The sequence below is a fragment of the Acanthopagrus latus genome, chromosome 16, assembly GCF_904848185.1.
Source record: "Acanthopagrus latus isolate v.2019 chromosome 16, fAcaLat1.1, whole genome shotgun sequence".
Classification (NCBI taxonomy): domain Eukaryota; kingdom Metazoa; phylum Chordata; class Actinopteri; order Spariformes; family Sparidae; genus Acanthopagrus; species Acanthopagrus latus.
In genome coordinates, this window is record NC_051054.1 from 2,006,528 (window position 1) to 2,033,796 (window position 27,269).

General features: G+C 44.3%; 3 protein-coding genes across 3 annotated transcripts in view; all 3 read left to right on the forward strand.

The window, feature by feature from the left end:
• The first annotated feature begins 1,592 nt into the window (after positions 1 to 1,592).
• On the forward strand, positions 1,593 to 4,174 carry LOC119004683 (E3 ubiquitin-protein ligase TRIM21-like). Its single transcript, XM_037071815.1, has 2 exons — positions 1,593 to 1,690; positions 2,245 to 4,174. The coding sequence occupies exon 2, from the start codon at positions 2,250 to 2,252 to the stop codon at positions 3,882 to 3,884; it is 1,635 nt and encodes a 544-aa protein (XP_036927710.1). The 5' UTR covers positions 1,593 to 1,690; positions 2,245 to 2,249; the 3' UTR covers positions 3,885 to 4,174.
• Positions 4,175 to 13,145: 8,971 nt separating this feature from the next.
• On the forward strand, positions 13,146 to 15,129 carry LOC119004906 (E3 ubiquitin-protein ligase TRIM39-like). Its single transcript, XM_037072236.1, has one exon. It carries the CDS (start codon positions 13,146 to 13,148, stop codon positions 14,445 to 14,447), a length of 1,302 nt encoding a protein of 433 aa, XP_036928131.1. The 3' UTR covers positions 14,448 to 15,129.
• A 3,255-nt stretch (positions 15,130 to 18,384) lies between these two features.
• Positions 18,385 to 27,269, forward strand: part of LOC119004704 (protein jagged-2-like) — a 73,432-nt gene continuing 64,547 nt past the window's right edge. The window contains exon 1 of the mRNA XM_037071861.1: positions 18,385 to 18,733. Within this exon, the coding sequence (XP_036927756.1) occupies positions 18,728 to 18,733 (6 nt within the window). The 5' untranslated portion in view covers positions 18,385 to 18,727. The remainder of the gene's footprint in view (positions 18,734 to 27,269) is intronic.

Consider the following 27,269-nt stretch of genomic DNA (forward strand, 5'->3'; position numbering starts at 1 on the left):
ACCGTCGGGACCTGCTGCCTTGCCTGGGCGGAGTCTGCTCAGCTCCTTCCTCACCTGCTCTGCAGTGAACGTCAGTGTGCCATGTGTGTTGGTGGGGGTGGGGGGAGATGATGGTGGGGTAGAGAGGACAAGTAGGGTGAAGTCCGGAAAGAGCTGTGTGGGAGGGGGGACAGCAGGGCCAGAGGTTTGGAGGTGGGTGGATGTGGAGAAGCTGGGGGAGGGGTAGTTCGGAGCCCTCTCGTCAAATCTATTGAAGAACAGATTCAGCTCGTTGGCACGTTCAATACCCCCCCCTGTTGTCTGGCTTCCAGGTGGTTTGTAGCCAGTGATGCTCCTCATGCCGTTCCACACTTCCTGCAAGTTGTTCTGCTGGAGTTTGTGTTCCCCCTGGACCCGCCTCATCTGCTCCCTGTCACCATCTCTGAAGGCCCTCTTCTTCTCATTCAGCAGGACCTTAATGTCTCTGGTGACCCACGGCTTGTTGTTGGGGAAACAGCGTAAGGTCACTGTAGGAACAACAGTGTCCACACAGAAGTTGATGTACCCTGTTATGCAGTCCGTGAGATCATCAAGGTCCTCCCCATGCGAATCACAGAGCAACTCCCAGTCAGTTTGTTCAAAGCAGCCCTGCAAATCCTCAATGGTCTCCTGTGACCATCTCCTAACAGTCCTGGTGGTCACAGGCAGCCGCTGAACTTGAGGCTTATACAGGGGTTGCAGATGGATGAGGTTGTGATCTGACCTTCCAAGTGGAGGAAGGGCAGTGGAGCTGTATGCCTCCTTAACATTGGCGTACAGCAGGTCCAGTGTCCTGTTTTCCCCGGTGGGACAATCCACAAACTGCTTGAAGGTGGGGAGTGTTGCAGCCAGAGTGACATGGTTGAAGTCCCCAGATATCGATGAATGCGTCTGGGTGACGTGTCTGTAGTCCCGCGATGACGGTGTGTGTGACGTCACACGCGAGCGCAGCATTTGCCATCGGAGGGATGTAAACAACCAGGAAGATCACGTGTGAGAACTCTCGCTATATTATATATATTTTCAGCTTCTTCCTTAAACTATTTCATTGCATTATGCCTTGTGTGGACATTTTCTTCAGCCAGCTCCAGAAGTGGACCATCAACTTAGTCTTTGCCCGGGGAATCATGCAGCAGTACACACACTTTTTCTGACTTCAGCATACATTGTTTAATATTAGCGGGAACAGGCCACCAAATTATAAAGGACCAGCTTCTTCATCGCAAGGCGTTGCTTGTAGAAGCCCTGACGGCAGCATGCCCCAAGGTGCGTGGACTGCGAGGGCCCGCTCAATGCTTCTTGCAGCTTTAATCATAAATGTATTTACTATTAACTAAAGCTGTAGACTCTCATTGCAGTACATTTTTAAATGAAATAGTGCACATCGACAGCTTCAGTACTTTGCTTCCCTAATATTTTTTCCATGTGTCACAAATACGTCACTGTTATTAACCTGAGGGAGTAAACAAACTGTCAGGAACAGAGCTGGAACAAGAGGTGGAGCAACATAGGAAAATCAGGTGAGATCCAACATCAGATACCTCAACAAGAACGGAGAAATCATTAGAGTAAGAAGAGTGTTGCAGCTGAGACACACCTTTTGTTTCTCTCTGAACAGCGAGAATCAAACTCAATTCATCTCATCTTTTATAAAAGTCTCTGCCAAACAGCGGTGATTACAGCAGATTATATCTAATGTGTTTATAATATCAGCATTAACATGCACCTGTTTTCAATAAGAGCGTGTTTTTATTTCTTCCTTTCTATTTTTTTTTTTTTTTTTACATTTCAATAACTTCTCAAGTGAAACTTTCACAAATGTAAAATGTAAGCATATGATACAAAACTGTCTCCTGACATTCTGGTAATGACACTTTGATGATCATGATGAAAATGATTCTGTTGTTCTGCTTCTTCACACTTTCACTTTGGTTTTTCGTGGAAATGTCAGCTGCCGGCCTCACAGTTATATTGTCAGTTAATGAATGAAAAAACTTTCACTCATTTGTTTCTTAACATTTAGTAATCAGTCATTTTAAAGTATTCGTTTTGCCTGTTTTATGGCTTAATTTAATAGGACAGCTTAAGAGCTGACAACAGACGGGATGAGAGGGAGGAGGGACGACTCTCCTACAACTGAGTAACTGAGGCACTCTGTAGTTTGATAGTTTTAAATGATTATTTAATTAATGTTCTGCTTCTTCACACTTTCACTTTTGTTTTCAGTGAATATGTCAGCTGACAGCAGCCTGCTCTTTGAGGACCAGTTTCTGTGCTCCATCTGTCTGGATGTGTTCACTGATCCTGTCAGCACACCATGTGGACACAACTTCTGCAAAAACTGCATCACTCATCACTGGGATTTTAATGTCCCTTGTGAGTGTCCCAACTGTAAAAAACGTTTCAAGATAAGACCTGAGCTGCAGGTCAATACTTTTATCACTGAGATGGTTTCTTGCTTTAAAGAGTCAGCTCAACAGAGAGCCAGCAGCAGCTCAGCGCAACAAGCTGCCAAACCAGGAGAAGTTCCCTGTGACGTCTGCACTGGAACCAAACTGAAGGCCCTGAAGTCCTGCCAGGTGTGTCTGGTGTCCTACTGTGAGACTCACCTACAGCCTCATCTGACAGTGTCAGTCCTGAAAGAACATCAGCTGAAACACCCTGTGGAGAACCAGCAAGGCAGGATGTGTATGAAGCACAATAAACTGCTGGAGCTGTTCTGTAAGACCGACCAGACATGTGTCTGCATGCGCTGCACTATTTCAGACCACAAACAACATGAAGTTGTTCCTCTGAAAGAGGAATATGAAGATAGAAAGGCAGAACTGGGTAAGACAGAGACTGAACTTCAGCAGATGATCCAACAGAGACAACTGAAGATTGAAGAGTTCAAACATTCTGTCAAGGTCAGCAGGGAAAATGCAGGCAGGGAAATAGCAGAAGGTGTTCAGGTGCTGACTAGGCTGAGACATGCTATTGATAGAAAGCAGGCTGAAGCCATTAAAGTGATTCAGTCTAAGCACAAACTGATAGAGAAACAAGCTAAAGGCTTCATCAGAGAGCTGGAACAAGAAATCTCTGAGCTGGAGAGGAAAGGTGCTGAGCTGGAGCAGCTCTCACACTCTGAAGACCACCTCCTCCTCCTGCAAAACCTCCAGGCCCTGAATGCTGCTCCACCCACCAAGAACTGGACAGAGGTCAGAGTCCGTTCTCCATCTCATGAGGGTATTTTCAGGGCAGTTTCTGCTCCATTGGTGGATAAGCTCATAACTGATTTGAAGAAACTGCTACCTAAGACTGAGCTCAGAACTGCCCAGCAGTCTGCAGTGGATGTGACTCTTGATCCTGATACAGCACATCCACAACTCATCCTGTCTGCAGATGGTAAACAGGTACATCATGCTGATGTCAGGAAGAATCTCCCAGATAACCGAAAAAGGTTTTCTACTGGTCTGTGCGTGGTAGGGAAGCAGGTCATTTCTGCAGGAAGATTTTACTTTGAGGTTCAGGTTAAGGGGAAGACTCAGTGGTGTATAGGAGTTGCCAGAGAGTCAATCAATAGGAAGGGGCCACTCAATATTGATCCTCAGAATGGTTACTGGACTCTTGGTTTGAGGAAAGAAAATGAGTACTGGGCTGCTACATGCCGTCTCTATTCAAAGTCAGATCCTGAGAAGGTGGGGGTGTTTGTGGATTATGAGGAGGGTCTGGTCTTGTTTTATGATGTGGATGCTGCCAAACTTCTCTACGCCTTTACTGGCTGCTGCTTCACTGAGAGGCTCCTCCCATTCTTCTGCCCCTGTTTTAATCAGGGTGCCAGAAACTCCACCCCTCTGATCATCTGTCCTGTCAATTTTACCACGTAAAATAACATCAAGAAAAAGACTCACGACTTGTTGGATGTAACAAATCTCCATATTTAGTGATAGTGTACAGAGCACTTTTGTTTTGTTTAGATTCTCTTTAATGTTGATTTTTGCTTCTTTATTATATGGAACTCAACGCTGCAACTAACCACTGTAAAGCAATCATTTAAATACTCTTCTATAATGTAGTTTAATTAAGTTTTACACTGACTGTAAATATCAAAATAGCAGTCCAATAGTCACAGGCCTAACCTGAAGTTGTTTTGTATATTTTTATGTGATTTGAGTTTTTATGAAACCTTTGTTGGACTTTCTTTTGCAGGAGACATTTATGTCACAGTTGTGATCTGTTATATGATTGTTTTTATCGTTTTTATACTGAAATAAACAGATTTTGTGAGACTATATCTAGTGTTTTCTTTTAAACTAATACAGACACAACATCTATACAACACAACAATAAGGGGCAACAAACAGTGATATGATTAAATAATAATTAATGGAAATAGATAGCTTAACCGCAAACATCAAAATTATTGTTAAAAAATATACACAAGTTGTTTCCTATAACACATTTTGTTGCTAATGTGTGATGAATTGATTTTACAGGAATATTTGAGTAGGAAATGATTGTCATGTGACCCAGTGACATCAGACCAGTGCAGAATTGTATTAACACTCTGGATGACGAGGACACACCTCGTTGTATTGAATTCAAGCGCTTGTCATATTTTATATTAATGTTTTTTTAAATATAAATGAAAGAATTCTGCTTTTTTTTGTTAATAGTTTCCAGTTCGTTTCATAATTTGACTCAAAATCAAAGGCACATTTTTATCATTACACTACTCACATTTTTTAATTTATATTATTGTATATTTTATATTGAAATTCAAAATCTGTATTTTTTCAGTAAATTCTTTTACATGTGACCCACTGACTCAAAATACATTTCATGGTTTTCATATTTAGGAAAATAATCAACATTTTTTCAAAACATCTTCCAGGTTCCTTCCATAAATATATTTACAGTATATTTGTAAATTTATAACAGTATATTTTTCTCACTTTTCTGCCATCAAGGAGGAAAGAAACCAGAAAATATTCACATTTTAAAGTTGGATTCAAACTACTATTGTGACATTTGACAAGTAATTTACCGTTCAGCTCCGTGATTAACTTGTAAGTTTATTCCAACTTTAATTAACAGAGCTGCTGTTCTGTTGAGCTAAATCATAACTTACACTAAATATTATAATACAAACACATGTTGACACTTATTTAAAGAAAATAAATGCAGTCATGTTGCAGCGACCTCCACCCTATCTCAGGTAAACCTGCTTCAGACCTGTTCTAACAGCTCTCCAGGTACAGAGGTCAGTATACAGTGAGATTATTATGACTCACATCATTGTGATGATTTCTTGCGTGTGTGATTAAGGATTGTAAAACTTCATAACTGTGAACCTCATGTGATTTCAGGGTTGTGGAGATTTGGACTTAGCGTTTAGAATCAAGTCTCTAGATACTTCAGTAATTTTGGAGAATGCTGTTTTACGGTGAAGCTCCAGAAATCTTTTGTGGACTAAAAAACTTGACCTGACTTTTATCAGCATGGTAGGATGAGATGATGACTGAGTTTTCATCTTGGGGTGAACAGTTCCCTGAAAAACAAACCAACCATGAGACTTTTACCATTTCAGTGTTCATGGTGCCACCCACATAATCGTCAGCTGTGAAAAAAATACATTTACGAAAAAATACAGTTTATTCATGGATGTCAAAGACTTTCATGTCTTTTCTCTTTCCTGTTATACTTTAAAAAGTATCAAGCAATTAAAATAGTAGTTAGTGTTTAACTACTTATACTTCACTCCCTATTAAACATCCATCCATCCATCCTTTTTCATCCGCTTATCCGACCGGGTCGCGGGGGCAGCTGCCTGAGCAGGGACACCCAGACCTCCCTTTCCCCGGACACTTCCTCCAGCTCTTCCGGGAGGATCCCAAGGCGTTCCCAGGCCAGCTGGGTGACATAGTCACTCCAGCGTGTCCTGGGTCTTCCTTGGGGTCTCCTCCTGGCGGGACATGCCAGGAACACCTCCTGAGGAAGGCGTCCCGGGGTCATCCGAAACAGATGCCAGAGCCACCTCAACTGGCTCCTCTCGATGTGGAGGAGCAGCGGCTCTACTCCGAGCTCCTCCCGGGTGACAGAGCTCCTCACCCTATCTCTAAGGGAGCGCCCTGCCACCCTGCGGAGGAAACTCATTTCAGCCACTTGTATCCGGGATCTTATTCTTTCAGTCATGACCCAAAGTTCATGATCATATGTGAGGGTAGGAACGTAGATTGACCGGTAAATCGAGAGCTTTGCCTTTCGACTCAGCTCTCTCTTCACCACGACCTGTCAATCTCACGCTCCATCCTTCCCTCACTCGTGAACAAGACCCCAAGATACTTAAACTCCTCCACCTGAGGCAGTAGCTCTCCTCGGAGGGGACAAGCCACCTTTTTCCGGTCGAGAACCATGGCCTTGGAATTGGAGGTGCTGATTCTCATCCCAGCCGCTTCACACTCAGCTGCAAACCATCCCAGGACATGCTGGAGGTCCCGGCTCGAAGGAGCCAACAAGACCACATCATTCTTGAAAAGCAGAGATGAAATCCTGTGGCTCCCGAATCAGATCCCCTCCGGCCCGTGGCTGCGCCTAGAAATTCTGTCCATAAAAATAATGAACGGAACCGGTGACAAAGGGCAGCCCTGCTGGAGTCCACCATGCACCGGGAACAGGTCTGACTTACTGCCGGCAATGCGAACCAAGCTCCTGCTCCGGTCGTACAGGGACCGTACGGCCCTTAACAGAGGGCCTCCGACCCCGTACTCCCGGAGCACCTCCCACAGAATGCCACGAGGGACACGGTCGAATGCCTTCTCCAAATCCACAAAACACATGTGGACTGGTTGGGCAAACTCCCATGAACCCTCGAGCACCCTGCGGAGGGTATGGAGCTGGTCCAGTGTTCCGCAGCCCGGACGAAAACCGCATTGTTCCTCCTGGATCTGAGGTACGACTATCGGCCGAATTCTCCTCTCCAGTACCCTGGAATAGACTTTCCCAGGGAGGCTGAGGAGTGTGACCCCCAATAGTTGGAACACACCCTCCAGAGGCACTGTCCCCGACTGCCATGCAATGTTGCAGAGATGTGTCAACCAAGACAGCCCTACAACATCCAGAGACTTGAGGTACTCAGGGCGGATCTCATCCACCCCCGGCGCTTTGCCACTGAGGAGCTTCCCAACTACCTCAGTGACTTCGGCTTGGGTGATGAATGAGTCAACCTCTGAGTCCCCAGCCTCTGCTTCCTCTATGGAAGACATGTCAGTGGGATTGAGGAGATCCTCGAAGTATTCCTTCCACCGACCCCAGTCGAGGTCAACAGCTCCCCACCCCCACTGTAAACAGTGTTGGTGGCGGACTGCTTCCCCCTCCTGAAGCGCCGGATGGTTTGCCAGAATTTCCTCGAGGCCAACCGATAGTCCTCCTCCATGGCCTCTCCGAACTTTTCCCAGACCCAAGTTTTTGCTTCCGCGACAGCCCTTGCTGCCGCTTGGTTGGCCTGCCGGTACCCGTCAGCTGCTTCAGGAGTCCCCCGGGCCAACCAGGCTCGATAGGACTCCTTCTTCAGCTTGACAGCATCCCTTACTTCCGGCGTCCACCACCGGGTTCGGGGATTGCCGCCACGACAGGCATCGGAGACCCTACGGCCACAGCTCCGGACAGCCGCATCAACAATAGAAGTGGAGAACATGGTCCATTCGGACTCAATGTCCCCAGCCTCCCTCGGGATCAGGTCCAAGCTCTCCCGGAGGTGGGAGTTGAAGACCTCCCTGACAGAGGATTCTGCCAGACATTCCCAGCAGATCCTCACAATACGTTTCGGTCTGCCAGGTCTGTTCAGCTTCCTCCCCTTCACCCGAGTGTCCAAGACATGCGGCCGGAGGTCAGATGACACGACCACAAAGTTGATCATTGACCTCCGGCCTAGGGTGTCCTGGTGCCACGTGCACATATGGACACCCTTATGCTTGAACATGGTGTTTGTTATGGACAAACTGTGACTGGCACAGAAGACCAGTAACAAAACACCACTCTGGAGCACTCTCCAGTACCCCTCCCAGGGACTCCAAGAAGGCCGGGTACGCTACACTGCTGTTCGGCCCATAAGCCAAAACAACAGTGAGAGACCTATCCCCGACCCGAAGGCGCAGGGAAACGACCCTCTTGTTCACTGGGGTAAACTCCAACACATGGCGGCTGAGCCGAGGAGCTATAAGCAAGCCCACACCAGCTCGCCGCCTCTCACCGCGGGCAACTCCAGAATAGAAGAGAGTCCAGCCTCTCTCAAGGAGTTCGGTTCCAGAGCCCAGACTGTGCGTAGAGGCGAGCCCGACCATCTCTAGCCGGTACCGCTCAACCTCTCGCACCAGTTCAGGCTCAGGGCCCATGACCGCCACCCAAATCACACCGCACCTGGTGCAGGTGCGGTGTGATTGGACCCTCCTGCAAGTGGTGAGCTCAATGGAGGCCTTTTTTTCTTTTTCCTGTTATAGACCATTTTAAAACAAAGGGGACTTAAAAAAGTATCAAGCAATTAAAATAGTAGTTAGTGTTTAACTACTTATACTTTGCTCCCTATTAAACATTTCTTGAGAGATTGAGCAACAGCAACAAGACAGATAAATGAATCAGAAAGTTTGTCGGAGTAAGAGACTATATAACTGTCTCTGTCAAACCCTGGTGAGTACAGCACATTGAGACACATGAGAGAATTATTCTCTGAATGTCTGGCCTCTTCTTTTGTCTTTTTGTAAATGTATTTACTATTAACTGTGGCAGACTTTCATTGCAGAACAATTTCAAATGAAACAGTCTCCAAATATCTCTCAGAGCACATAGAAAGCATTGATACTTTGCTTCCCTAATAATTTTTCCATGTGTCACAAATACATCACTGTTATTAACCTGAGGGAGGAAACAAACTGTCAGGAACAGAGCTGGAACAAGAGGCGGAGCAACATAGGAAAATCAGGTGAGATCCAACATCAGATACCTCAACAAGAACTGAGAAATCATCCGAGTAAGAAGAGCGCTACAGCTGAGACACACCTTGTTGTTTCTCTCTGAACAGCGAGAATCAAACCCAGTTCGTCTCATCTTTTATAAAAGTCAGGGCCTGTCTTTATTTTCCCCTGTTTCTATTTTTTTTTCTAACATTGAAATAACTGTTGAATGTGAGCATATGATACCAAACTGTCTCCTGACATTCTGGTAATGATTATTTGATGTTTATTATTACAAATTCTGTCATTCTGTTTCTTCACACTTTCACTTTTGTTTTCCATGAATATGTCAATATGTTGTTTTCGTTCCATTGCTCCGTGCAAACTAGAAACAGAAATACAGCATGAATGGAAACAAGATATAAAGATAGATATAATAAAAACTAAAATAGACAATGAAATAAAAAAAATTTGAAATCAAAATGAAATATTAAAGTAGACATCAAATTAAAATGAAATATTAAAGTAGACAATAAAATGAAAATAAATAATGAAAAGTAGTAACCAAAACAAACCAACCTTTTTATTTATTTTTTTATTTTTTGGCCTTTTCTGGCTTTATGTCAGGTTGGGGGTTTAAAGGGAAGACTATGGATAAAGGGAGGTGGACCCAAACGCAGTTACACAGGAGGCAAGATAAGGGGAACAAAAGGCGAGCTTTTATTAAACAAAAGCTGAATGCAAAAAAACCCCCCAAAACAGACTAAATGGGACAAAAGGCAAAGTAGCAAAACAAAACCAGCAAGACAAAGTAGCAACAAAAGAAAACAGCAAGACAAAGTACAAATCAAAAATCAAAGTTCAACTCAACCATGGAAAACTCAAAACCAAAACATACCAAACAGGGGACAGGAGCTCGAACAGGAGCTCGAACAGGAGCATGGCCCGGAGCATGGACAGGAGCATAGACAATCAAACTCAGAATGCAAACAAGACAATGACTGGACAAGGAGTGAAGGAAACACACAGACTAAATACACAGAGTCAAAGCCGGGAGGGTGGAGAGGGTCAGGGGGAGGGCCAAGGTCCAAACGAACAGGAGGGTGGAGGCAAGGACTGGGAGCCACTGGAGGCCAGGGACGTGGACTGGGACCCACTAGAGGCCGGGGACATGGGCTGGGACCCACTAGAGGCCGACAATGAAACTGAAGGTGTTCTGAAGGCCGGCGACGAAGACGAAGACGTAGGCGTAGGCGTTCTGGGGGCCGGCGCCGAAGACGAAGGTCTGTGGCGAGGACGAAGGCGAAGGGGCTCTGGAAACCGGCAGAAGCGGCATGGGCTGAAATGCACTGGATACCAGGTACGTGGGCTGAGGCGCACTGGAGGCTGGCGACGAAGGCGTAGGCATAGGCGTAGGCGCAGGCTGGAACTCACTGGAGGCTGGTGACGAAGCGTAGGCGTGGCCTGGAACTTGCTGGAGGCCGGCGACGAAGGCGAAGGCGTAGATGCAGGCTGGAACAGGCCTCGGCCGGGCCTCTGACAGGTGCCATCTGGACTGCCGACTGAAGATCACTGGCAGGTGTCGACCGGGCCGCCGACTGAGGGCCACTGGCAGGTGTCGACTGGGCCGCCAACTGAGGGCCACTGGCAGGTGTCGACCGGGCCGCCGACTGAGGGCCACTGGCAATTGACGACTGGGCCACTGACTGAGGGCCACTGACTGAGGGCCACTGGCAGGTGTCGACCGGGCCGCCGACTGAGGGCCACTGGCAGGCACTGGGGTTGAGACTGTGGTCTGGGTTGGTAGCCAGGCTGTGGCTGCGGCGTTGGTTTGGGCTGGGAGCTCGGCTGTGGCTGAGGCCTGGGCTGCAATAGCTTAATCTCTAAGATGGTTTCTCGCATTAAAGAGTCAGAACAACAAGCTGCCAAACCAGGAGAAGTTCCGTATGACGTCTGCACTGGAACCAAACTGAAGGCCCTGAAGTCCTGCTTGGTGTGTCTGGTGTCCTACTGTGAGACTCACCTACAGCCTCATCTGACAGTGTCAGGCCTGAGAAGACATCAGCTGATCGACCGACCAGACATGTGTCTGCATGCGCTGCACTATTTCAGACCACAAACAACATGAAGTTGTTTCTCTGAAAGAGGAATGTGAAGGAAGAAAAGCAGAGCTGGGTGAGACAGAGGCTGAACTTCAGCAGATGATCCAACAGAGACAAGTGAAGATTGAAGAGTTCGAACAATCTGTCATGGTCAGCAGGGAAAATGCAGGCAGGGAAATAGCAGAAGGTGTTCAGGTGCTGACTAGCCTGAGAGATGCTATTGATAGAAAGCAGGCTGAAGCCATTAAAGTGATTCAATCGAAGCACAAACTGATAGAGAAACGAGCTGAAGGCTTCAACAAAGAGCTGGAACAAGAAATCTCTGAGCTGAAAAAGAAAAGTGCTGAGCTGGAGCAGCTCTCACACTCTGAAGACCACCTCCTCCTCCTGCAAAACCTCCAGGCCCTGAAAGCAGCTCCACCCACCAAGGACTGGACTGGACTAGCTGTAATATTTTAGAGAGTTTGTAAAATTACTTGCAGTCAACAGAACAACAAAGCAACAACCATGAAAATCTGTCACAACATATGTGGTGAATACACGCATGTTTTGCCTCTTGATATCTGTTTTATACTGATTTCTTATTAGTAATATGTTTGAAAAATAAATGTTCAAGAGTGGAAAAAATGGGATTGTTGTTTCTCAGTCGTTAATATGGGAAACTAGCATTGATATTGTTTTTATACTGAAATAAACAGATTTTGTAAGACTATATCTCATGTTTTCTATTAAGTCAATATAGATACAACCTCTATACAACACAAACATTGATATGATATAATAATGAATACAAACAGAACAAATGTCATAAAACAACAGCAAAGAAGGCACTGAAAGAGGATTTGAAGGAAAAGCCTTGCCATACAAATTTTGATAAACATCAAGAGACACTCCTTGTTTCATTGTTGTCTCTGTTGTGTAGAAACAGCTGTTTCGCTGTTGTTCCTGACTCTCTCCTGACCCAACACAAGCTCTAACACCCTGCAGCCAATCAGAATCAAGTATTCACAGAGACCATGGTGTAAAACCAAAAATCCAACATCCTGTGGATGTCTTAAACTGGCCTCTTCTGTTGTCTTTTTGTAAAAGTATTTTCTGTTGACTGCTGTAGACTCTCATTGCAGAATATTTTAAAATTAAATAATCTCCAAATATCTCTCAGTGCACATAAACAGCCTCAGTACTTTGCTTCCCTAATATTTTTTTCCATGTGTCACAAATACTTCACTGTTAGTAACCTGAAGGAGGAAACAAACTGTCAGGAACAGAGCTGGAACAAGAGGCGGTGCAACATAGGAAAATCAGGTGAGATCCAACATCAGATACCTCAACAAGAACTGAGAAATCATCAGAGTAAGAAGAGTGTTGCAGCGCAGACTCACCTTGTTGTTTCTCTCTGAACAGCCAGAATCAAACTCAGTTCATCTCATCTTTTATAAAAGTCTCTGCCAAACAGCGGTGAGTACAGCAGATTATATCTAATGTGTTTATGATATCAGCATTAACACACACTGGAGCTGTTTTCAATCAGGGCGTGTTTTTATTTTCCTTCGTATTTTTTACATTTGAATAACTTGTCAAATGAAACTTTGACAAATGTAAAATGAAATCATATAATACAAAACTGTCTCCTGACATTCTGGTAATGATCATTTGATGTTTAATAATTAAGGATTCTGTTGTTCTGTTTCTTCACACTTTCACTTTTGTTTTCCCTGGAAATGTCAGCTGTCGGCCTCACAGTAACATTTACACGAGCTGTCCTTAGTCAATGTGTGCTTCTATTGTCAGTTAATGAAAGAAACTTTCACTTATTTATCTACTAACAGTCAGTGATCATATTATTTTTTGAAGTATTCCCTTGGCCTTTTTTATGGCTTCATTGGATAGGACAGCTTGAGAGTTGACAGCAGACAGGATGAGAGTGAGGGGGGACGACACGCAGCAAAGGGCCAGAGGTCAGACTGTGTCCTGGGCTGCTGCAGCGAGGACACAGCCTCTCCACCAACTGAGTCCCTGTGGCACCCTGTGATACTATTGGATAATCATTTAATTAACGTTTTGCTTCTTCACACTTTCACTTTTGTTTTCAGTGAATATGTCAGCTGCCAAAAGACCTTTCCCCAAGGATCAGTTTCTGTGCTCCATCTGTCTGGATGTGTTCACTGATCCTGTCACCACACCATGTGGACACAACTTTTGCAAAAACTGCATCACTCAACACTGGGATAGTGAAGCCCATCGTGAGTGTCCCGACTGTAATAAACGTTTCAAGAGAAGACCTGAGCTGCAGGTCAATAGTTTAATCTCTGAGATGGCTTCTCGCATTAAAAAGTCAACTCAACAGAGAGCAGAACTGGGTGACACAGAGGCTGAACTTCAGCAGATGATCCAGCAGAGACAACTGAAGATTGTAGAGTTCAAACAATCTGTCAAGGTCAGCAGGGAAAATGCAGGCAGGGAAAAAGCACGAGGTGATCAGGTGCTGACTAGGCTGAGACGTGCTATTAAGAAAAGGCGGACTGAAGCCGTTAACGTGATTCAATTGAAGCACAAACTAATAGAGAAACAAGCTAAAGGCTTCATCAAAGAGCTGGAACAAGAAATCTCTCAGCTGAAGAAGAAAAGTGCTGAGCTGAAGCAGCTCTCACTCTCTGAAGACCACCTCCTCCTCCTCCGAAACCTCCAGGCCCTGAAAGCTGCTCCACCCACCAAGGACTGGACAGAGGTCAGAGTCCGTTCTCCATCATATGAGGGAAATATGAGGTCGGCTCTTGCTCCATTGGTGGAGATGCTCTTAACTGAATTGAATAAACTGCTGCCAAACATTGCACTCAGAACTGCCCAGCAGTCTGCAGTGGATGTGACTCTTGATCCTGATACAGCAAATCCAACACTCATCCTGTCTGCAGATGGTAAACAGGTACATCATGCTGATGTCAAGAAGAAGCTCCCAGATAACCCAAAGAGGTTTTCTCGTGATCTGTGCGTGGTAGGGAAGCAGGTCATTTCTGCAGGAAGATTTTACTTTGAGGTTCAGGTTAAGGGGAAGACTTGCTGGGTTATAGGAGTTGCCAATGAGTTGATCAATAGGAAGGGGCCACTCAATATTGATCCTCAGAATGGTTACTGGACTCTTGGTTTGAGGAAAGAAAATGAGTACTACGCTACTGCAGGCCGTCTGGATTTAAAGTCACAGCCTGAGAAGGTGGGGGTGTTTGTGGATTATGAGGAGGGTCTGGTCTTGTTTTATGATGTGGATGCTGCCAGTCTTATCCATGCCTTGACTGACTGCTGCTTCACTGAGAGACTCCTCCCATTCTTATACCCCGCCCCCAATAAGAGTGGCAAAAACTCCGCCCCTCTGATCATCCGTCCTGTCAAACACAGGGTAAAATAACTATCGAGAAAAAGACAGATCTCCACATTTAGTAATAACGTAATGAGCACCGGCGTTTTGTTCAGATTCTATTTAATGTGGATTTTTGCATCTTGATTATATCCAACTCCACCCTGCAACTTACTGCTGTAGCACAATCATTTAGTTGATCTTGTTTAATGTAGTTTAATTAAGTTTCAGACTGTCTGTAAATACCAAACAAGCAGTCCAGTAGTCACAGGCCCAACCTGAAGAAATGTTCTCAATGGCAATCTTTTGCAGGAAACATTTCTGTCTTAGTTGTGATCTCTCTATGACAATATAATAATTAATAAAAATAGACAGATTGACCACATACATTAAAATTATTGTTAGAATTTATACACTTATTAGAAACGGCTGTTTCCCTTTTGTTCCTGACTCTCCTCAAATATTGACCCGTCACAAGCTTTAACACTCTGCAGCCTATCAGCACTCACTGAGACCATGGTGTAAATCCAAAAATGCAATACCTTGTATGTTAGGTTAAATAGTCTCCAAATATCTCTCAGTGCACATGGACAGCTTCAGAACTTCCCTAATACTTTTTTCATATACCACAAATACGTCACAGTTATTAACCTGAGGAACAGAGCTGGAACAAGAGGCGGAGCAACATAGGAAAATCAGGTGAGATCCAACATCAGATACCCACCCCACCCCCACCCCCACCCCCAACACACACACACGCGCGCACATACACACACACACACACGTGCGTTTTCAATTAAGGCGTGTCCGTTTTTTTTCTCAGTAACATTTACATGATGTAGTCAATGTGTGCTTCTTTTGTCATTTTATATATGTATGAAAAACATTTCAAAAGTAATCTTCTGGTCTTTTTTGGTGGATATATATTTATATATTTGCTGGTGTATTGATTTAAGAGGACAGCTTGAGAGGGGGGACGACTCTCCACCAGCTGAGTTACTGTGGAACCCTGTAGTTTGATTTAAGTGACATTCTGCTTCTTTACACTCTCACTTTTGTTTTCAGTGAATGTGTCAGCTGACAGCAGCTTTTATTCATTTATTTCCATTTATTTGATCTTGTATAATGTAGTTTAATTATGTGGTAAACTGTAATTATCAAAAAAGCAGTCACATAGTCACTTAACCTGAAGTTGCTTGTATATTTTTATGTAAGTTGAGAGGTTGAGAAGTTGAGTTTTTATGACTTCATGATCATAATGTAAATTGATATAAAACAGCAGGAAACTTTTGTTTGACTTCCTTTTGCAGGAGACATTTATGTCTCAGTTGTGATCTTTAACTTCTCATTTGAATATTTTACAGAGTTTGTAAAATGACTTGCAGTCGACTGAACAACAACCATGAAAATCTGTCACAACATGTGGAGAATATACGCATGCTTTGCCTCTTGATATCTGTTATATACTGGTTTTATTATTACTAATATGTTTGTGAAAACAATATTGAAGACTGGAAAAAGTGGGATTGTCTCTCTGTCATTAATGAGGTAAACTAGTTTGTATGCTGTGTTTATACTGAAATAAACAGATTGTGTGAGACTTTATCTAGTGTTTTCTTTAAATCCAATACAGACACAACATCTATGCAACACAATAAGGGGCAACAAACACTGATGAGATTATATAATAATAAATAAAAAAAGATAAATTAACAACAAATATTAAAACTGTTGTTAAAAGTTGAACAGAATTGGTTTCCTATAACACACTTTGATAAATTGTGATACATTGATTTTACATAAATATTTAAATAGGAAATGTGACCTAGTCACAAATTGCATTAATACTCTGGATGATGAGAACACACCTCTCTGTACTGAATTTAAGCACTTTTCATATTTTATATTAATGTTTTATTAATAAAACAAAAATAAAAAAAGTGTTTTTGTCAATAGTTTCAAAGCCATGTTATATCTTTATACTTAGTTCAATCATTAATTTAATTATTTAGTGCTCTTTGTATTTGATATTTATATTATTATACATTTTATATAGAAATTAAAATCAGTATATTTTCAGTAAAATCATCTACATGTGATCCATTGACTCAAAATACATTTAATGGTTTTTATATTCAGGAAATTCTTTAAAATAGCTTCCAGGTTTTTAAATGAAAAAGGTTTTTCAGTTCTCTGTCATCAAGGAGGAGAGAAACCAGAAATGAAACTATTATTGTAACACTTGACAACAACTTTAATGTTCAGCTCTGATTAACTTGTATGTTTAATGACAACAATAAGTAACAGTGCTGCTGTTCTGTTGAGCTAAATCTCATCTTACACTAGATATTAAAGAAAATAAATGCAGTCATGTTGCAGTGACCTCCACCAGATCACAGCTGATAATATTAAAATAATGTCTGTGCTGCAGAAATCGTCCACTAGAGGTCACCCTATCTCAGGTAAACCTGCTTCAGACATGTTCTAACAGCTCTCCAGGTACAGAGGTCAGTATACAGTGAGACTATTATGACTCACATCTTTGTGATAATGTCCTAAAGTTAAAATCTTTCACCACACGAGTGTAAAAGTTCATAACTGTAAACCTGATGTGAACTTGGATTTAGCGTTTTAAAACACCAGATACCTCAGTAGTTTAGGAGAACGCTGTTTTGCTGTGAAGCTTCAGAAATGTTGTATGGACTAAAAAACTGCCTTTACTGTCCATTTACTGTCCATATTTATAAATATAATCAATCAACCATCCACATAATAAATGCTACATCTTTTTTCGCCCACTCCACAAACTATATCACACAGATGGAAGCAGTTTCCTTCCGAATCTTCACTCGTGCTCCGGAGACACGAGAGCAGCCGGTTAGTCTCGATCATCCCTTTAAGAGTCCCAGCTGGGACTCGAGGGGACGCCGAGGGGCCCTGAAGGAGGCTTGTCTCGTCTCTGAGTCAGACTAATCCAATATGGCTTCTAATGAGATAATTCAAGTGTCTGCCACCCCGTCTGCAGCCCTGCTAATGCATTACCAATACCTGCCTGAGCTGTTAGGATGAAGGGGCGACAGGAAATAGGAGAGATGACGGGTTTCTTTGAAGCACATCGGGAGCTGAAGAAGAAGAAGAAGGAGAAGGATGAAGATCAGTCACATGACGGCTGACGGTTTTTTGTAGTGAAGATACAGAAATGGAGCTCTGGAGTGTTTGAGGCCTCGTGAGAAGAGGACGATCTGTCATCTCATATTTCATGTTTCTTCAAAGTGAAACTTGTGTGTTGTGCTGGAAGCCGGTCGTTAGTTTCTGCATACGGTCGCATCCGTTGCATAAAACCCACAATCCAGCAGCGTTTAGGCCGCCGAGAGAGACGGGGAAGGTCTGTTTTATCATGTCACATCACAGTCTGCTCATATATGACCGATAAATAAATGTTTAATCCAGGAAGTGTTTTTACTGTGCAGCTCTTAGATTGGACACGTTGTGTTAATCCACTGACACGGATGGTCAGACAGTGTCACACTGATCGGTCAGCTGAGTGAAACGTTCAAATCCAGTTAAACACAAACGTCTCCAGAATGAAGTCCAACATGTTTGGTATCTTCAGAAACTTCAACAAACTCAGTTTTACATTTTTATTCCTTTTATGATGCTCCTGGTTTGCATGAAATTAAAAAAACCCAAAGCCAAGATTGTTTCTCCCGTCCGTGTCAAGCATCAGTATAGTTCTTATGCTAACAGGAAGCCAAATTTCTCCAAATCCTTTGCAGTAAACAGCATTACAATCTAATCACAATTTATACGTCACATATCACAGTCATGGTTACCTTCTACAGTCACACACTTGTCTTTTTCAGATGTTCAAAAACGTGCATGGTTTGAAATAAAACAAATCTACCAGTATTTTTTTTTAATTTTATTTTACTTGAATATTTGTTTGCAAGAGTTAAAATGAAGCAATGCCTTCTGGGAATTTCAAGACTGGATCCAGTAGGCTGACTGAGTGCTGGTTGTTGGAAGTTGACTGAGATTAAACTAGCACAAAAATCAATCGAGGTATCAAGAGACACAAGAGACGAGCAGAGAAAAAAAGAGAGAAATCTCAGAGAGCACTGCTGGCTGACGGTGAAAAATGCTGCTAACCGTTTGTTTGTAAAGTCCAGTGCAGCTTCAGCTAGCACAAGCGCTAATACTGCTAATACTGCTAATACTGCTAATACTGCTAGCACTAATGTTAGTAACACAGGTGAGCCAACACACCTGGAGAAAGACAGCACAGAGAGGAATATGAGCAGGAGGATGAAGAGGCAGACCTGGATAACTGCATGACGGTAAGACACATTTGCAGTATGGAGGCTGGCTCTGGTGAATTATTAATGTGTTTTATGTTTTGGGGTGTAGTTGTTTATATTTATTTACCTTTATATTTACGTGCGTCAAAAATTGCGTGTTGGCGCATTGATAAATAACCGCCGGTTCCAAATAAATGCTAAAAGTCAAAGTTATTTATTTATTTTGAATCAAGTAAGAAGACGTGACCACTGACACTGCACGTTTTCCTTCTTCGCCTTTCCCCGTATTGTTCAGTCACTGATGATCGCCGTGGCTCCGGTGCAGAGCAAAAATAGTTGTCAATGTGGGACCAGACGTTTAATTCGTTCCTCTCAAAAATCCGGGATGAAAATGTCACAAACTTCTCCAGCTTCTCGGTGAATTCTCTGGCATCCTGCTGGGCAGTATTTGATTGTATCTGATTTGAGCACTGTCGAAATGTCTGGTTGACCAATCAGATTGCTTGGTCGGAACCACTTGTTGTATAATTTGTATTTCAGATCAGTTTATGAATTTGATTGTCTTAATAAATGTTGTTAATAGGAAGTGTTGGCGTTCTGTGCTGCTGCCAGCAGGTGGCACTGTTGTCCAGCCAAACCTCCTCAGGTCACATGGAGCTGATTAATGTTTTACTCTGTGCAGCCTGTGAATCCACACACACACACACACACACACACACACACACACACACACACACACACACACACTGCGTGCTTGTTGTCAGGTATCAGGTGTCAAACTACCAACCACACACACTTGAGGGAGTGTCGCCACAACACCTGAGAAGCTGAGAAACCCCCTCAGAGAGAACCGGGCGGATAATGAGACGAATGTTAAATGATTTTATTAACCTTTGAAAGTTCAGTTTTACTCCTTCAGCTTTGGAACAGAATAAATTTATTTCCTGCTGTTTGGGCTCCAGAATGTACCGACACACCTGTGAGCCCGCGGGTCGCAGGTTGTTTGAAACCTGGTTCTGCAAAATAAAGAACAGAAGAAACCAGCAGATGTTCACATTTTAGAAATCAGTGTGTTTTGCTTAAAAATGACTGAAACGATGAAGAGATGATCAGAACTGTTGCCAGATAATTTCCTGTTGATCAACTAACTGATTATTTGACTGTTATTTCATGTGTTTCAGCTGCATTTTATGACAAAATCGACAAAATTATAGACAATAAAAACACTTGTGAGTCGCAGGTTAAATGCAAAGACTGAGTCGATTCTTCACACCAGAACTTTTTCCTTCCTCTGATATTTCATGCACAATTACTCAGAAACATTTGCAGACAGACACATTTTACCTGACAGTGTGTGGATGCACAGAAGACGTCTTGTTGTGTTGATGTTGCAGCCGTGTCTTCTAATCCCACGTGAGACGGTTGAGCTAACTGGGATCATGGCTGCAACCAACACACTTATATTCATCGTTGATTAATCTGTGGATTATTTTCTCAATTAATTTATTAGTTGTTTGGTCTATTAAATGTCTGGAAATGGTTTTCCATGGTGCTCAGATGTTCTCACAACTCAAATATATTCAGTTTCCTGTCAAAAACGAGGAAAGAAAATGGAAAATATTCAGATTTAAGTAGCTGGAATCAGAAAATTTAGACAGAAACTTTATTTTAAATTCCATCTCTTATTGATCTGTGCATGTGTGTATCAGTGTGCACAGTATATGTGTGTGTGTGCGTGTGTGTGTGTGTGTGTGTGTGTGTGTGTGTGTGTGTGTGTGTGCAGTATGATATCATCCACCTCTTCACAGCTGACCACATGAAAAGCTGAATTTCTGTCTCTCTGTTAAAAACAGGAGTTAATCTCACCCACGCAGGCCTACCTGCTGTCGCCGGGGCGAACGCTACAGCGAACGTACTGATTGGCCGCCGGCCTCCGGCTCCATTGTTGTGGCCGCGCTTCTGTTGTCTCATACCTCAACAGCTGTAATGAGAGAGGGGAGGCCGGGAGGAGGAGGGGGAGGTGGGGGAGGCCTTTTTCCCCTCCTGTAGGGAAGCTGTTGAGCTTAATGTTTAATAAGCCACTGGACACAGAAGGAAACCTGATCCTCTCCGGAGAGGCTGTGTGTGTGTGGGTGTGTGTGCGTGTGTGTGTGTGTGTTTGTGTGTGCGCACTCTCCGTGCATTTGTTGTGTGAGTATCCAAGCGTGCTTCATTATTCTCTGGTCAGTGTGTGAATCGGATGCACTGTGTTGATCGGGCTCCGTTGTAACCGACTCTTTCTTCAACTCGAGGCTGGCTTGTGTTTCTGTTTGGAGCCAAACGTCTATTTTAAAAGCTCGAGCCATTATTTTTTACTAAATGGAGTGTGTGATGTGAAATATGCTGCAGCATGATTCGTAAAGCCTAGAAGAAATTGAAATTTACACCTGGTATTAGCATGCAGGCTGTCATTTGAGATCATTTCTGGATAAGAAACGAAGAGAGTACGCAGCAAGTCTGCGAGTGTCCGATGAAGCCAACGCCACGCTGGCTTCATCGTACACTCGAGGACTTGCTGCTTACTTTTTTTGGGAGTTTGCAGGAAGGCCACGCTGCTCAGCTTCACGTGTTTCTTCTTCCTTACGCATCGACTTGCATCCTGTCGGGAGGTGAAAAAAAGTGAAAATGAACCTTGTTTTCCAGCAGCTGCAGGTTGACTCATGCTGTTTATTGTTTCCCTGCTGCACCTCTCGGTTTATACCTCAGTGAAACCCCTTCATTGTCTGATCTGCAGCCGTGGAACAAACCTCTCACACCGGCTGAAAGACGTTCCCCTCCCGTGTCCCGAGGGATTGTAGGACGTCACGTAATTGCCGTCCCTCTCAGATGAATCATATCCATCTTATTCTGGTATTAAAACGTCTGTTAGGCCTTCTGTAGATTATTCAGGAAGTTAAGTTCAGTCTTCCCAGAAGCTGCCACATGAAATGCACCGTCACCTTGATTGAGACACAAAGGTCCAGTCGGGTTTTTTGGTTGGGAGGGATTTTAATGCAGAATTGGTTCATATTAGATGTTTCCGTCACAGAAGATGAACTGATGCGTGAGGTCAAGTGACAACAGATACCTCACACACAGTCTAAAGCGCGAGCAGCCAGCGGATCACACACATCGCGCTGCCTCCACAGCTGTGTGCACCCGAGCAGCTGGAGCCACACTGAGGCCACAGTTGTAGGCACCGGCCAGTTAAGCGTTCATATCGGCCACATGCTGTTTTCGCTGGCACTCATAATACAGCTTTACTCATCAACGGTCACACTGAATGGCTATTCTGCCGCGGTCACGTGTCCTCTGTTGGCTGAAGCCGCCGGCCTGCCTCCTGTCCTGCGACTCGGGTAGAGTTACGGGGCAGCTAAAGCCTCTGATGTATTATTCATCTACTCATGTCAGATATTACAGGGTGACGTGGGGAGGGGGCGGCATGCACTGCTGCACCACGGGGTCAGGAAGTGGACACAAACACACTGGCAAGTGAGCAGGCTGGCAACCAGAGAGGCACACAGGCAGGGCTCTGTCCCCCATGATGCATCTGTCACAGTGTCCTCCAAAAACACTGCCGTCCTCTTCCACAGACGTCCCATCTGTCTCCCTGTTGTCGCTCTCAGACTTCAAGACCAGCGGCAGTTTTCACTCCAAGATCAATAAAATCCTCCAGTAATCCCTCAGTAACTGTAACTGGTGCAGATCCGGAGATTTGTGATATTTCATATTTGCTTCTGCACATTTAGATGTTTCCTGTAAAAACGGTCAGGAAGGGAGAGACTTGGATCGGCGTTCAGAGTGGCTGATGGTGTGAGTTACACACCTCATGATCGAGATGTCAAATAACACCAAGCTAGCCACTTTGAACAGTTACTTTAGCAACAAGTAAAGTCATCTGTTGATCAGGAAACTCAGTGTGGAGTTAACAAGTAAAATCTGGACACAATGTTGGAGATGGCGGCTCGTTCATGCCTGTGAAAGCTGCTCAGTGGTGCACGAAGCCAAAGAAGCTTGAAAAGTACCTGAATCTTCTTCACGTTGTGGGACCCGAGTCAGCTAACTTGTAGTTAGCGCCCGGCTAACTTGAACAGAGATAAAATCATTTAATCCTGCAGCTCTTGTAGACTCGTACATTAATGGACCAAATGGATCAGTGACGTACAGCTTGATTCTTCAAATCAGGAAATTAAATTAAACATTTGTGTAGACAAACCAGGCGTATGTAGGTGGCTGGTATCTGAGAGTGAGCGGAGGTATACGCTCTTCTTAGTGCCATTGTATTGGCATCCCTGCAGTGGAATCCAGACCAATAATGGGCCGTTCATCCACCAGACGGCCTCCTGGGCTCCCAGTGAGACCGGGGAATTAGCAGAGCGGCCGTTGCCGGTGTGATCCAGAACTCTGTGCACACATCGTGTGGAGGAGGGGAAGAAAGGACGGTTCTGAACAGGCTGAAAAAAACAAAAAAAACAAAGTTAAAACCTGACCCTGTCCCTGCACACAAAGCCTCGGGGTATGTGAGGGGTATGGGAGCAATAATAGCCCTGCCTAAAAATAAAAGGGGCAAAATGACAGTGGAGGATTCCGTTACAAAGAGCTCCAGTGGACAAATAGGAGGGCCAGCGCTTTGAAGAGTTTCTCACAAAAGACGGACCACACACTCCCCCCCCACCCACCACCACCCCCACCCACAACCCCACCCACCTCCGCCGCCCGCTCTGCTCTCCCTCCGATCAGGTTCCCATTATCGGCGAGGCCACACGGTGGAGAGGGCAGGAGGGGTTTGAAATGCCTGTCAGAAGCCGCTCGTCTGTGTCCGGCCTCCACGGCTCAGGAGAGGCACGCAGGCAGCGGGACGGCACGCACACACTGAATACACACAACACACACAACACACACTCGACACACACTCGACACACACAACACGCACTCGACACACACACTGCAAAATCCACTCGGGTGCTGATGGGAATAACTCAAAAACTACTGGATAGATTGTGGAGTGAAAGACAGTTTGTTAATTAGTCTTTTATAAGTTGATGAGAGATTCATTAATCGTTTTAGTCATTTTTTTTATTTGCTGCTTTTCTTTGTCATGTTGTCACTAAACGCAGAGTCTTTGGGTTTTGGACTGTTTGTTGTAAATAATCTGAAGATGCTACTTTGAGCTCTGGGAAACTGTGATGAGCATTTTTAATTTTCTTTGTACATTTTATAGACTAAATGATCAGTAGATTGATTTGTAATGCAAATAAGCGTTCATTGCAGGATCTGGATTGATGGTCTGGATATTCATGGTCCCCACAGGATGAAACCATCTGACTTAACAGACCTCCTGACTTTACTGGTTCTGACTCGGATGTCTGGACTGAACTACTGGATGCGTTGCAATAATTTGGTACTTGACGGGTGAAACTATCCAACCATCTGAGATTGTGACTAATCTCTAAACCACAACGTCTCTCCTCCTCCTGCCCACTTTATCCAATCAGGACAGAGACTCCATGAACACACAAAGAGTCCGATCCATTTTGTTCTGGTACCAACACCAGCTCACACTGTTAACTGACTGTCCCGATAAACTGAAGGTTTTTTTTCCTCCTATCTTCTAACCAAATAATCCAAATAACAGTAGAATATTTCCCGATCACCTTTCAGGTTCTGAGCAGTTCTACACAACAAAATAAACCCTCCTCAGGCTGGATCGGCGCCATGTGACCCGGCTCTCAGGTGGGTGGAAATTCAAAGTGTTTAAAAGCGACTTGTCAGTCACAGGAAGGTGAGCTGAACAAAATGAAACAATATTTTTCCTGCGATTGAACCCGTCACTGCTCATTGTGTTCTCTAATGTGGTCAACCACACCCAGCTAACGATTTGAGAGGCTTAAATAAACCATCAAGTGTTTTTCCTTCACGTAGACGGAGTGACTGACAGAGTGGCTCACTGACTGTAGTGGCCCAGTTACAGGTGAATGTGTGTGTGTGTGTGTGTGTGTGTGTGTGTGTGTGTGTGTGTCCAATATTGTACCAGGTCTACATGTCCAGGCTTGTCCTCCGCTCCCTGTGTCTCACAGTCAGCCTCTGTAATTAGGATCTGAGAGGGTAACGGCCCTGTACTCGACCATGCAACACTCCCAGCACCACCTCCAGATGCAGCCGGAGTCCAGTTGCACACAAAGTGACAGTGAGGTGGTGCTAGAGGAGCAGTCAGAGGGGGTCATCGTGCATGTCTGCAGAGTTTAATGATGATCCATCCAGTAGTTTAGTCAGACCGACGTCGAGTCTGCTGTCAGCATCGCCAGTAAAATGTTTGTCTTCTTGATATTCTCAGTTAGTTTCTCATCAGATGTTTGCAGAACATCTCTGAGCTTCGTTAGATCACAGCAGTGATATCTCGTCTCCTCCTACATGTTTTATCTCCAGTTGCTCGCTGTTATCTAACAGAATGCGTTACTAATCCACCTCGGTTCAGGTGTTCTGACCGCTCAGGCACCACGCCTGAACAGAGTCACGCATTTTCTCAAAACAGCTTCCTTTTCTCCTCTACTGTGGGTCGACACGTCCCAGGAGGATTTGGTGGCGGGTGACTTCATGCAGGGTCAGTAACAGTAAGTAGAACAGTTCGTACCGCGGTCTCGTGGCAGGTGCTTATCGGGGACCGCCAGCCGGACCACGCCTTCGGATCGGAACCGAGCCACCCGGGGGAGGGTAACGTGGCTGACTCCCATTTTCAACACCGCATTGTTGTGCCTGGCAGCGCGCTCCGCCAGATTGAGATCTTGCGGGAGAAAGTGTCATTTCCTTAAGCTAAACCCACCCGAGTGCGGCCCGCTGCAACCTTCCTAAGAAAGCAGGGAATGTACATTTCCAGCCTGTCTGTCACTCAGTGCAACACAAAATGAGTGCGTATTAACAATGCTGCTGCACCCTCCTGAGATTGTGGCCGGCGATAAACACACATGCACACACCCGTGAACACATGTTGTCACACAGCTTTGGCTTTTTGACCTTCAGCTCCCACACAAGTTTCTCAGATGCTGAGGTAAGAACGACAGCATGAAAATGAAATGAGTGCACAGACAGCGTCGGTCAGGCTGATGTGGCTGAATGTCGGCACACTTGGTTTTTGTTCTGGACCAGAGTGGACCCACTGTGAGCCGTCTCAGGCCCGTATATGACTCCTGGATTTACTGAGGCTTGGAGGGTCTTGACCCAGTTTGGGTTCATTCTCAGCTAAAGTCAGCAGCACTCAGACAAGCTTCAGACTGGAACCCAACCAGTGCACTTGACGACCGACGTCCTTTATCTTTTGTCTGGCAACCTGTGCAGGGTTCAGTCTGCTGCAGCACCAGAAACACCCCAAAGCGATGTCTTCTTTTTTTTTGTCTTGTCTTTTCTTTTCTAACATCGTTGTAAAACTTCACATTATCTTTGACCTTTGCAGCTTCACACGCAGCCTGTCAAACACAGCTACTCCAATGTGTTGCTGAAAGATAAAAAATGTGACCTATCTTCAAGACGTGGCTTGCTCGTAGTTTTAGCTGTCCAACACTGTATTTACTCTTAGATTTGTGCAGGTTGAATGAGATGGAGTTGATTTTGAGTTGCACCTCTGTTTGTACATTAAAAAACTTAAAGTGAAAATCTCCCAGACCACTTAACAACTTAATAAGTTAAAACTGAACGCTTTGCTTGTGCTCTGCTTAGGTTTACGCACAAAAAACCTTTGGTTAGTTTTCAGAAAACATCGTGGTTTGGATTCAAATACCTGTTTTGGTCGATGCTCCGACCTCCCCTGAAATACAAGTTTTCCACAAAAGTCACCACAAAAATGTAACCAAGCAGTGTGACTGGAACTTGCTTGCTGTAATAACACCACCTCCATCCGCCATCTCCATCAAAGTCAGCTGATGAGCATAAAGTGTGAACATGATATTCCTCGTCTGGCATGTCTGTAGTTGCAGAAACATGAACTTCTAAAACTTTATCGTGGTGATGATGATCGTGGCTGTTTTCATTATTACTTTTCATTTTTTGCCTTACACCAGTCAAACTAAAGTCTTCCTTTTTGTTTTAACCTTTTGTAGTTCTGATCCAGGACCGCGTTATTTGTATCATCATTGTGTAAAATCCCACAGTGACCTACTCAACACACACGACTCATACTATAACAGTAAATATCATTTTTAAATCTAGACCCACTAAAACATCAAGAGGAGAGATTTGAAAATAAATACTTAAAGGCTTCAGTCACGCTCAATCAAATTCAAGCTCCTTTCTGGGCCTGTCCTCTGTCTGCGTCTCAACCTAATGGGGATTCAGAGTCGATACAATAGGGTGGTATAGACCTTTATGTGGGCGTCCCCTCCCTCTGAAGAGACATATTAACAGGCTTCTGTGACTAATGGATGTAGTGGGATCTCATTTAAAGGAGGGAGGGTATCAAATCCACGCATGCACAAAGACATTAAAGGAAGTCCTCCGGGAGGCCGCAGAGTTTTGATCCCTGCCGCCCCCCGTGGGACGCCGAGCCGCTCATTATGTCGGATAAAAC